Raw genomic sequence first — 12,544 nt, forward strand, 5'->3', positions numbered from 1 at the left:
TGTGCCTGGGGAGGGGAGGCGCGGGCTGGGGGGGTAGTGAGCCCCGGCTGCCACGGGGGTTGCCATTGTGTGTGTGCCTGGGGAGGGGAGGTGCGGGCTGGGGGGCCAGTGAACCCCGGCTGCCACGGGGGTTGCCATTGTGCGTGTGCCTGGGGAGGGGAGGCGCGGGCTGGGGGGGGCTGACGCGGGGGTGCCCCGGGGGAGGCCTGGGGGGGGGCTGACGCGGGGGTGCCCCCCCCGGCACGGCCCCAAATCGAGCGTCGCCCCGCCCCGCCCCGCCCCGCCCCGCCTCGCCTGTCGCAAGGGGGAAGCGGCACGAGCCCGGGGGCGGGGCTCCGGGGTGCCCGGCCCTGCTACTCCCCGCTGCAGCCTGGGGGGAGGGGCACAGACTGGCCGTCCCCTCGCCCCAAGATGGACAGGCGGACCCCGCCTCTCAGCAAGCGCCGGCCAATGCAAACCCCGCTCCAGTGCCATGGCAACAGGGTCCCGCCCAGGGGCATGGGCACTTCCGGCAGGGCGGCCGGATTTCCGGTCCCCGCGCCCGCCATGTCCGAGGGGAAGCGGCCGCTGCGGCTCCTGGGTCTCCATGGTTACCGCCAGAACCAGCGCGTCTTCCACGAGCGGACCGGGGCGCTGCGCAAGGCGCTGCGGGGCCGCGCGGAGCTGGTGAGCGTGAGCGCGCCCCACGCGGTCCCGGCGCCGCCCGAGCAGGGTAAGCGGGGTGCTGAGGGGCGGGACCGGGGGGAGCCGGGCGAGGGGCGGGGCCTCGGGCTGGGAGCGCGGGGGCGGGGAGGAACCGGCAGAGGAGCGGGGCCTCGGGCTGGGGGCGAGGGGGCGGGGCCTCGGGCTGGGGGCGGGGCGGAACCGGCAGAGGGGCGAGGGGCGGGGCCTCGGGCTGGGAGCGCGGGGGCGGGGAGGAACCGCCAGAGGGGCGAGGCCTCGGGCTGGGAGCGCGGGGGCGGGGAGGAACCGCCAGAGGGGCGAGGGGCGGGGCCTCGGGCTGGGAGCGCGGGGGCGGGGAGGAACCGCCAGAGGGGCGAGGGGCGGGGCCTCGGGCTGGGAGCGCGGGGGCGGGGAGGAACCGCCAGAGGGGCGAGGGGCGGGCCTCGGGCTGGGGGCGGGGCGGAACCGGCAGAGGGGCGGGGCCTTGGGCTGGGGGCGAGGGGCGGGGCCTCGGGCTGGGAGCGCGGGGGCGGGGAGGAACCGGCAGAGGGGCGAGGGGCGGGGTCCCGCTGCAGCCCGGCCTGGTGCTGCCTCTCCCCGCAGGCGGCGCGCCCGAGCCCCGTGGCTGGTGGTTCTCGCGGCCGTGGGAGGCGGCATTCGACGCGCTGGAGGCCGCGGCCGAGTGCGCGGGGCTGGAGGCGGCGCTGGAGAGCGTGTCCCGGGCGCTGGCGGAGCAGGGCCCCTTCGACGGGCTGCTGGGCTTCAGCCAGGGCGCGGCGCTGGCCGCCATGGTCTGCGCGCTCCAGCAGCGCGGCGACCCGCGCTTCCCCCCCGTCCGCTTCGCCATCCTCGTCGCCGGCTTCGCCAGCCGCGCCGTGCCCCACCGCGCCTACTACCGCGAGCCCATCGCCCTGCCCTCGCTCCACGTGCTGGGAGAGACCGACCGCGTCATCCCCGCCGCCCTCGGCCGCCAGCTGGCCGCCCACTTCGTCCAGCCCGTCGTGCTCACCCACCCCGGGGGGCACTTCGTGCCGGCCGCCACCCCCCAGAAGAGAGCCTACCTGGAGTTCCTGGCCCAGTTTTCGACATGAACACGGAGGACAGGCAGCATGCAACCCTTGGCACCAGTCCTGGCCTGCCCCTGTGGCCGGATGCAGGAGCTCACAAGCACCTTAAAGACTTATGTGGGCATCAGCTTTGCATCTGACAGAGTAGTTTTCACTCAGGAAAGCTTATGCCTCCTAAATCTCTGTGTCTTTAAAGTGCCACAGGACTCTTTTTTTGCAGGTGCAGACTAACATGGTGACCCCTCAGATTTAAAGGATCTTTAGGTGACCCAAGCAAAAGTTGAGGTGACTTGACCACAGTCTGGAAGTAGCACCTACTTGGTGAGAAGATTCTGATAAACCCAGGGCTCTTTAATCTAGCAAATGATAATAAGATCCAGTGATTGGCAGTTGAAGCCAAAGAAATTCAGACTAGAAATAAGACACGAATTTTTACACTAATAGCCATTGGACCATTTTGCCTTGGTTTGTGGCAGATTCTCTGGCACATGGATTCTAAATCAATATTCAGTGGCTTTAAGTTACAGGTTTGAGGCAGGAATGGCTGGTTGAAATTCAATGTTTTGTGTTATGCTGAAACACAAACTAAATTGTCCTACTACTTCTGGTGTTAAAAATCTACTACTCAGGACAGGTGGAGTCTTGTCAAGGAAGCATGTACTTGGTCATATGATCTATAATAAATGGAACTCCAGTTGAGCTGTCATCAGTGTGCCTGTGTAGGTTCCAAAGTTCCCTATGTTGTCCTGCCTCCTGGATGGGCTGACAACTAGGGATATTAAATATCGGTTAATTGAATAATAAAGTAACCTCATGAATTCTTATCAGTTACTCAACTATCCTATAGTCCGCGGGGGCAGGCCCAGCAATCAGTGTGCCCCAGCTTCACTCCTAGAAGACCCATCAGAGACAGCAGCACGGGATGCCAGGTGGGAGCAGGTCCGCAAGGGGACCCAGTTTAAAAACTATCTCCCCTGGTGGGCCAGCTGCCTGTCACCCTGTGCTGCTGCCTGTTACAAAGAGGCCCTGGGTCGGGGTTGCAGCAGCCCCTGTCTAGGGAATGGTCTGGGCTTCCAGACCTGGCATGAGCACAGCAGCTGAAATGTTCCAGAGCCTGTCTAAGCAGTGTTTTTGTGGAAGAGACTGCCCAGACTGCACTAGCCATGAGATTCCATTATTGAGAGCTGAAACCTCAAGAGACCAATTTGCAGAGGTTACCATGACAGGTTGCAGCAAGTGGCGATGGTGCTGAACTATCTGCAACAGAATGGTGGAGTGAACAGTGGCACAACAAACTATAGTGGCCAGAGCAAGTGGTGAGTGGTTGGAGAAATAGCATAGTGCTTCTCTCCCCCCCCCCCCCCCAACCTTTCCCCATGAACTCATGTGAAAGCAATTCTGATTTCTGAGTCTCCACTAACCAAGCACCACAGTAAGTAGGGTGTGCTGTAGGGAAAGGTGTCTATGGATTAGGTTTAACTATGTTTTAGTGACTTTGCTCCAGAACACTAGATTTGTGACTGGAAAACTTAGAAAAATGTTTCCTAGTAGGCCAAGGCTTTTGGAATGTATTATTTGTCAAGGTTGTTATCTCAACGTCATTGCTATCTTGAGAGATGATTATATTTGGAATTTCCGTACTAAACATTTTTATTATTTTTATCCTGTACTGCATCAGAGTAGTGGTCCATCTATCCCAGTATCCTGTCTTGCAACAGTGGCCAATGTCAGCTGCCCCAGAAAGAATGAACAGAACAGGTAATCAAGTGATCCATCCCGTCACTTTCAGTCTCAGCTTTTGACAGAGGCTAGGAACATTTGGAGTTGCATCCCTGCCCATCCTAGTTAATAGCCACTGATGGGTCAATCCTCCAGGAGCTGATCTAGGTTGGTTTGGGTTTTTTTGGGGGGGTGGGGTGGGGGGGGGGGGTTTAAACTCTTCACAGCATCCCCAGCAAAGAGTTCCATGAATTGTCTGTGTTTTGTGTGAAGAAATACCTCTTTTGGGGTTTTTTTAAACCTGCTGCTTATTAACTTCATTGGGTGATCCCTAGTTCTTGTGTTATGAGAAGGATTAAATAACGCTTTCTTATTCATTTTCTTCACACCAGTCAAGATTTATAGTCGTCTATCATATCCCCACTTAATTGTCTCTTTTCCAAGATGAAAAATCTGTCCTTTTAATCTCTCCTCCAATTTCATATCCCTAATCATTTTAGTAGTCCTTCTTTGTACCTTTTCCAGTTCATTTACATACACACATGTGCACTGGCAGACTTACCTGGCGTTGCCCGGGTCCTTCAGGGCAGGGGGCTGGCACTGTGGGGGTGCAGGACTCAGAGCAGGTTATTGGGTATGTGGATTGGGGGCGTGCAGAAGGCTGCAGAAAGGGGGCGTGCAAGAGTGAGAGTTAGTGGCTGAGGAGGGGGCAGGGCCCAGGGCGGGAGGTTCCCTCCATCACAGGCCTTTTCTCTCCCCCACCTCCTCCAGTGCTGCTGCACAGGGCTGGAAGGAGAGGGAAAGGGTTTGGGGCAGGGGAGCTGTGTGCTTGCAGCCAAGATGTCAGAGCCCCAGCCCTGCCAGCCTCTCCAGTGGTGGTACAGCTATTCCCAGTGATCACTGCAGGCTAGTGCTCCCCCCTTGCAGGCTCACTTTTATATTGTGTCCCTTCAAACAGCAGCCCCTCCCTTTCTGCGCTATGGAACCTCAGGGGGAGCCGAGTTAGTCTGTACAGGGTAAATTTACAAAACAACAAATGGTCTGGCAGCACTTTATAGACTAACAAAACAAACTGCCCTTTTCCCAAGGCTTCTGGTTTTCCTGACACAACCAAACTGACTTTTTGCTTTAAGTTAGGAGAGGAGGAAGCAGCATACAAATTTGGTGGCCCTAGCTCTTACTGTTTAGGAGTTCTTGAAGAAATGGACTCGCAGAGAGACACAGACAGACACACTGTAAAATATAAATATAGATATTTGGGGGGAGGGAATTAGGTGACCAGACTGCACTGAATATTTAAGATGTGAGCATACCATGGATTTATATAGTAGCTTTATGATTTTTTTCTGCCTTATCAATCACCTTTCTAATGGTTCTGAAAATCTGTGTGCTTTTTTTCTGCCACTGCACATTGAGTGGATATTTTCAGAGAACTTTCCACAGTGACTCCAAGATCTTGCTCTCAAGTTGCAACAGCTGATATAGTCCCCATCATTTTAAATGTCTAGTTGAGACTGATAAATGTGAAGTTGTGGACATTGAGAAAACATACAGCCCACCTTCACCATCCTTGATGATACCCCCTTGTAAATTCAAACATCCCCACCCCCACCCCAAATTTCAGTTCCTAGAGAAAACACTGAAGTTGGCTGCTCTGAGTGGTATTGATGGGAGTCCCAGATCTTGGCCAAACAAAGTGTTAGAGAGACAAAATGAGGGGAGCAGTTTGATCTCATAGCCTTTACGCCCTGGAGTGGCTCTGCAAAAGCAACCAGCTACTTGGCCAAACTTGGTGCCAAAGCTTCTAACTAGCTCCAGAAAACATTCCATGTGCCCCTCTGCTGGCACAAAGGGGAATGTACCAAATGCCCTCCTAGCCATGAACTCTTGTGCACATCCAGCCCCGAGCAGCTAGATGTAATTTCATTTCTCACAGTTTATCCCATATAAAATGCAGTTTTTCAAAGAAAGAGCTTCAGCATGTAAAAATCTGCTCTCCTGACTCTAGGCCAGATCTTCGGCTTAAGACATTTTCTTGGAACATACAGTAAGCTTCATTCAGAAATGGGGTTGGGAGTTGGGGCTCTACTGGGCTTCTCACACTGGGCGTACTAGACATTCTTGAAGAGGAGTCTGCTGTGTCTGAGATGAGGGTATTCCCCTGAAAAGAGCCTGAGTCACAAACTTATGTTTAAAGGATTCTCTCTGAACACACCTCACAGTGATGAGTGACCCTGCCCCAGAGTCAAACCCTCTGCTAGGTGTTTACAGGACAGAAGACAGTGTCCCTGCAGCTGTAGGGCAGGGAAAGAAATCCTGGTTGCTGCTGTTAAGGGGAGCGGATAGTGTTGTCCAAGAATGAACGCTAAAGGCCACGCAGTAGTGCTGATGATATAGTCAGAGCTCTAGAAACGAGTAGGAAAAGTCCTGTAATTCTGCAGGGTGGTACCCCAGGATAGGAAGGCAGATAGGCTAAGATGCCTTGTTGCTATGACAAGATTCTGGCTGATAGGGCTATTTTGCCCTCTTGTGGTAGTTGTGGTAATTGTAGGATTTTAAACTAGCCAACATTCTGTTCTCAGCATTTGTACTGACTGGTGACCTGCAGTGTTCCCTCTATTCTTTTCCATCCATGTGTGGGGGTTTTTCCATCCATATGCAGAATACATTTTATGTGTACGGAGGCATGTGCGAATGTCCAACACCAGTAGAAACAAAAAAAACCCTAGCTGTAGGTGCTAGGGATGTAAAATCCTATTCAATCAGTTTTCCATTTAAATGTTACATTTAACAGCTTAAAAAGGGGTGGGCTGGAGTGGCCTTCTGCCTGTTGTGTGATGCGATGGGCCGAGCTGGGCTGGAGCAGTCCTCGCTGCAGGCGGAGGCTCTTCCAGCCAGGCCCAGCCTCCAGTTAACCAATAAGCTTCACCAAGTAAGGGTGATGCTAACCAGTTAGCCACTGCTATCCTATTCTAGTGGTGGTTGGACCTGCCATGAGCGCAGAGGACTGGACTTGATTTTACATCCCTAGGACCAAGACATCTTATGGGTGAGCCAAGCATGGCTGGCGAGAGAGCCAGCATTTACAGGTCTGAATCTGCTTAGTAGAGGGGTGGTGACAATGTCAGATTTGGCTTTGGACAGCAGAGGCCCATGGTTTGTCCCAGCTTAAAAATAGGTGAGACTCTATACATCAGGGAGTTATGTGCACACACGACTGTGCTGTGAATGGAGAGCGAACGTTAACCACTGCGTAGGAGGGTGGTCACCAGTGTTCCCTGTAAGCTGTGCACTTGTGCAGTTGCTGAGGAAGATTCAAATGCTGCCCTGCTGATTAGCTGAGCACCCACAGCTAGTATTTTGTTTCCACTGGTGGTGCACATTCATACATGCTGTTGTGCATATAAAAATTATTCCACACCAGGGTAAGCAGAGGGAACACTGGTGATAACCCAGGTGCTAGCAGAAATGATTCTGTGAAAAGCACAGATAGGTCCTGCGCTGTCTCTACCCTAATCAGACCATCTGCCCTAACTGCCTCATGTTCCTTCTGAAGCTTTCGAAGGGCTTTTGAGGTGGGACATAAGGAGTGGTGCATGCCCCCTCTGCTCTAGGGGGGCTTCTCAAACTCAGCTCCTGCAGTTCAGAGTGAGACCAGCTCAGAGAACAGGCAAATCCTCCGTGTCTTGGTGTTGCTCTTTCCAGTGTTTCTCAACCGTTTATTATAAAGTACCCCTTTAAAAAAAAATTATAAATACCCCTGGTACCTACAGTTTTCAGACACACAACTTTTTTCAACCATTGCAACACATTTGTTTAAACAACTTAACTGTAGCTGGGCGGGTGATGAAATTTTTGGTTGTAAAAAGTGTAAAAATAATAAAGCGCTGTAAAACTTAAAACAAAAATTCAATTTTCTCCAAATTTCAGTTGTTGACGTACCCCCAGACTTCTCTGGAGTACCCCTAAGGGAAACCACTGGTTGAGAAACACTGGTTCTTTCCAATTAGCTGTTCTTAATTACAAAAGGGCTTCAGCTGGACAAGCAGCTTGAGTCCGTAATTCCAAAGCTGTGATTTTTCACACTCTGGCTAGGAGTGTCTGCAGCAGTTTTCATGGATGAAGAAGTAAGAGAGCAACTCCCTGACCCTGCGTTCTGTGTCAGTGCTCTGGAAACACGGCGGTAGAGCAACTGCCTGTGTTGTGCTGTCCAGGCACACAGCAGAGATCCGCTTGTCTCTATCTCTAGCCCTCTGCCGTCCTTACCCTACAGGGGACAGGAAAGAAACACCACGCCAACTTTCTCTTGTATTTCAGAACTGAAGTGCGTGGTAAGAGTCTGCACATGCCTCTTAACTCTGTGGTACCTGCCTTACTTCAAAATAGAAACGGGGCCGGATTTTGCAAAGGTATTTTAGGCACATGAAGATACAGATAAGCACATAGTAGGCTTTCTGACAGCACTAAACTCCCATGGAGTTAGGTCCATTTGAAAACCCTCTGTAGCACTGATCTTCAGCTGCCTGACACCTTTACCACACTGGTCTTTTATGCGAGGGTAGCAACACGCTTTTTAAAAGGTCAGCAGCCTAGCAGAGGGAAGTGGCCAGTGTCACTTGTAAGCTGTGCGCTTGGGCAGCCACCCAGGAGAAATTCAGCTGCCACCCCGCTGATTAACAGAGTGCCCACAGCCACCTACAGCCAGCAGCGGGTCTTCCTATTGGTGGTGCACATGCATATCCCTCATGCACATAAAAACATTCTGCGCGTGGATGGAAAACTTTGGAGGGAACATTGGAAGTGGCTTGCCCAAGTCACACCTAGGGTTGCTATTTGAGCTTTCTGTCTGGGAAACAGAGAAAATACCAGGCATAGAAATGTCCAGTATTTTCTAATTAAGTTTTATTATTCTCATGAGTATCAGAACGTAGTTGCTCACTGCCTGGCTGGTAGACACATCCATTCTGCGTGTGCATGTCTACCAGCCAGGCAGCACGCAATTACACAGTGGGGTGGGGGGCCTGGGTGGGATGGATTCTCCAGGGCTGGAATCACCCGTGTGCTCCGCCTGGACTGTGCGGGGGACAGGCAGCGCCCCAGGATCTGCATGCACCCCGGCCAGCTCCGCTTCCTGCCAGCCAGTTCGCCCCCAGCTCTTCCTCCCAAGCCAGCTCCGATCCCCTCCCAGCCAGCCCCATTCCCCGCTGGCCAGTTCTCCCCAAGCCAGCTCCACCCCCCACGCCTTCCCGACCAGCACTGCTCCCCACCGGCCAGTTCCCCCCCACATCTCTCCTGTCAGCTCCGCTCCCCCTGACCTCCCTGCCAGCCCTGCTCCCCACCAGCTGGTTCCCCCCCCCCCAGCTCTCCTGGCCAACGCCGCTCCCCCTGACCCTCTCCCAACCAGCCCTGTTTCCCAATGGCCATTCCTCCCGCCCCCCTGTCTCCCCCATCTGAGATCAAGTATGTCTGGTATTTTTGTCAAAACCATCTGGCAACCCTAGTCATGCCGTGAGTCACTGCAGAATTGAAAATGGAATCCCAGAGTCCTGGATCCTTTTAACTAGACAATACCATTCAAAACGATCTCTGCTCAAAGCTGGTATTATCTTCCTGCATGCTCATCAATGCAACACTGCTATTAAAGACTGCTGCATGCATGCAGCCTTCTGTGCACTGCTGCCTCAAACCTGAGTTTGAGTATTACTCTAGAAAGGCCTGTGTCTGCGGGGAGCCTAGAGCAGCTTTGGGCGGTGAGACTGGGAGAGAACTAGAGGAAGATCCAGCCCCAAAATCACTCCCATGGCAGGTGCTAGTTGGTAGGAAGGCCAAGGGTTAATTGGCCATGGCTACTGACCTGGCTCGTAAGGAGGAACATTCTGTAGCAGGGCTGGGGCATGTGGGGGAAGCATGCCCGGACACAGCCTGTGGCTACAGGACTGCCCTGCTGGGGCCTGCTACGTTCTCAGGAGTTGCGCAATGGACTCCGAGCTGAGTTTGTCAGGAATGACTGGACTTAATGCTCATGGATTCCTGACAGAGACATTTCACACGCTGTCCTGAGGGTTTGGCTATCCCCACAGCTCGGATGGCTCTTCTCTTGTATTCACTGCTTAATGGCACCAGTGCCTGCTGTAGTGCGCTCTGGCTCTGCTTCCTACGCCCAGCAGCGGCTGCGACCAGCCCGGTCTCAAGCTAGGAGTTTCCTCACAGCAGCGTGTTAGGGATGTAAAATCCCATTTAAAAAGTTAACCAGTTAAACTTGCCATTTAACTGGTAAACTGGGATCCTGCATGGGGAGCTCCACGAGGATGGAGCAGCCGCCCACCAGACATGAACAGAGGGGCTGCTCCAGCCCAGCCGGGCCACAGTTAACCACATAAACACATGGCTGAATTACAGAGGCCATGTAGCCAATGGTGATGTTTACTGGATAGAGTCCAAGTTTCTGATGGAACCAGCAGGCAAGTAGGTCAGGCTTGGGGAACCTTTTTGGGTCGGGCTGCTGATCCACAGAAAAAATCAGTCGAGGGGCGCACACAAGTGCGAAGCAAAAAACTCCAAAACAACCAAACCCTCGCTGATGTGGCCCCGACTGAGAAGGAGAAAGACTTTCCCCTCGCACATCAGAGCCTTGGGGGGGCCCAGGCTAGTAGATTCTGTGTGCTCCAGCCCCCGGGGCTGGGCCTTAGGTTCTCCGTCCCTGCAGGAGGTGAAAGCTCTGCTGTTTCTCCCTCAGTGTGATGGATAGCTCTGCATAGGAGAAGGGCTTGGGCATGCCTCTTACAATTGAGAGAGCTGCCATTTCACACCCCACTGGTGCTGTTGGGAGTAGGGATGTAATAGTATAGTCAATTAACCAAGAAGCAAACGCTTATAGGTTAATGCGATAGACTGCACGCATCCCCCCGACCCCCCGGGCACAGCTTGCCAGTACATTTTTTAGCAGGCTGGCCAGCATCCTGGCTCAGTCCTGTCTTGCACTGGGTCCTGGACCTACCCCTGCTGCAGCTCTGCATTTCAAGTGTATTAGGAGCCAGGTAGGCAGGCAGCTGGGCTCAGTTCCGGCTCGTTTCAGGTCTGAGAGCTCAGACCCCTCCCCCGGACAGGGGCTGTCCGGGGACCATAGAATAGTCGACTAACCAATAAGAATTCATGATTTAATTGACTATTCAATTAACTGATATTTAACATCCCTAGTTGGGAGCAGCGTGTCTCTGCCCCCTCAGGCAAACTGAGTCTATTTAAAGGGGTACAGGGGAGACAGTGGGGCAGCTTGAAGAGAACAGACCAATGTCCAGTGAAATGAAACTTCCCCTCGAGTGACCACCCCCTTATCTGCCAACGCTCTGCAGTGGGTGCATGCAACAGAGCCAGGAGCTTCCAGGCTGTTTTGCAAAGCCTGCGCTACTACGTTACCCAGAGCCACAAGCCCAGCTTCTTACTCAGCTCTCTGCCTGTCCTTCTAAACACGAGAGCGCTCCCATTAGTGCCTGACAACGTGGTGAGGCTGACGCATGAGGCTGGAGTGATGGTACAAATGGAAATCAACATGCTTCACAGACAGTTACGCAACTCAGACCCCAGAGTCCAAGCTTGTCCGTGTGCCTGGAATGTATTTGGCATCATTTCCTCAGCCCGGAAAGGGCAGGCAGGAGAGAATGTGGGGGGCAGAGGGAAGGGTGTTAAGAGGAAACAAAGGGGGATGCAGACAGGAAGGAGGGAGTGTATGTTGCAAAGGGGAGTCCTGCTGGATCACTGCAGGCAGGCAAGTGTGGAGAGACACGGTCATTCCCTGCCCCTGATGTCTGCATCTGGCAAAGAGCATTGAGATGTGATCTCAGATAAAATACCGGCCCCTCCCCCATTTATCCCACAGAATCTTCCAGTTGTGTCTGAGTCACTCGTGTTCCAGCTCCCTTTCTCCTTGTTTTTGGTGGAAGTTTTCCATGGAAACCCATGCTGGGCTGGGCCACTAGCTGGGATAAACACAAGGCCACTCAGCCAAGAGCTGTCAGATGGTAACACTAGCATGTGCCGCATAAAGACATGAACGCTGATTCTAGCACAGCTCCAGGAAAGCCAAACCAAAGGGAGAGCAGGCCACCAGGCTGTGCTCTAGAGAGAATACTGACATGAAACAAAAGACCCTTTCCTGACACAGAACAGACCAAGGAGGGCAGGACGCTCCAGACCACTGCCTGAGCCTGACCTCTTTCTGCAGCAAACTAGGGGTCAGTGCACCTGGCCCTTAACTGCACCTGAGGATGTATTTGAACACTTGTGTTATGTGTTTCAGGGCTACTCAACACACGGCCTGGTTGTTTGCAGCCCACGGTGCAGTTTGGGTTTACATAGGGCTCAACATACAGCCTGTGGGTGGGTTGCTTTGACTGTGGCCTCCACTGAGAACACACTGCACAATGGCAAGGTGTCTCCTGGGGGGTGAGCACTGAAAGACGCAAGCGGATGGGCTGGAACAGATGGGTACAGCGGGTCGGCGTTTCTAGCCTCCAGGGAGGAGGTGCCGGGAGCAGCGGGGCATCGTAGGAAGTGCTGGCTGCTTAGCCTTGTGGGCAGAGCCTGAGAGGTTCTGACTGCTCCCCCTGGCCATGTTTGGGTCCGGCGCTGCAGCTTGAGGCTTAATCTTTGTATCCCTGCCCGTCAGCATGAAAGAAGCTCTTCGTGTATATTTGCATGTACATGCGACCACACTTAAGTTGCGGCCCTCGGCATGTGCTGTGAGTATCACTGTGGCCCCCGAGGCTTCCAAAGTTGAGTAGCCCTGGTGTATTTCCATGTTAGCATGATGTTGAGCTTGGAAAGGGGGCTAAGAGCTGCATAAATGCATAGGCCCTCTGAAGTCCATGGTGCCTGGCGTTCATTAACACAGGTAATATGATGCAGGCAGTAGCTGATGTGCATAAGGACACAGTAATACAGTTTTGAGTAAATTTTCTTTTAGATGGGCTATGTTTTGGAGTAGGAATAGCAGTCCGAATCTGAGTACAGAAAGGTGTGAATCATAAGTCGCTAAAAACAAGCCATAGTTCAGCCTCAGCTGCGGCAGAGAAGAGGCACAAATCCTTCCCAGACAT

At 53.5% G+C, this 12,544-nt stretch overlaps 1 protein-coding gene across 1 annotated transcript; it reads left to right on the forward strand.

Moving 5' to 3' along the window:
* The first annotated feature begins 276 nt into the window (after positions 1 to 276).
* Positions 277 to 2,554, forward strand: OVCA2 (OVCA2 serine hydrolase domain containing). Its single transcript, XM_075904465.2, has 2 exons — positions 277 to 712; positions 1,267 to 2,554. Exons 1-2 carry the CDS (start codon positions 412 to 414, stop codon positions 1,752 to 1,754), a joined length of 789 nt encoding a protein of 262 aa, XP_075760580.2. The 5' UTR covers positions 277 to 411; the 3' UTR covers positions 1,755 to 2,554.
* The last annotated feature ends 9,990 nt before the right edge of the window (positions 2,555 to 12,544 follow it).

This window comes from Pelodiscus sinensis, chromosome 21, assembly GCF_052426305.1.
Source record: "Pelodiscus sinensis isolate ZL-2025 chromosome 21, ASM5242630v1, whole genome shotgun sequence".
NCBI classification, from domain to species: Eukaryota; Metazoa; Chordata; order Testudines; family Trionychidae; genus Pelodiscus; species Pelodiscus sinensis.

What these genes read in the sequence shown, in the direction of transcription:
- OVCA2 (XM_075904465.2), top strand. Translation starts at nt 412, where the DNA reads ATGGACAGGCGGACCCCGCCTCTCAGCAAGCGCCGGCCAATGCAAACC. An exon ending in CCCGGCGCCGCCCGAGCAGG is followed by an intron (nt 713 to 1,266) that starts GTAAGCGGGGTG and finishes CTCTCCCCGCAG; the next exon opens with GCGGCGCGCCCGAGCCCCGT.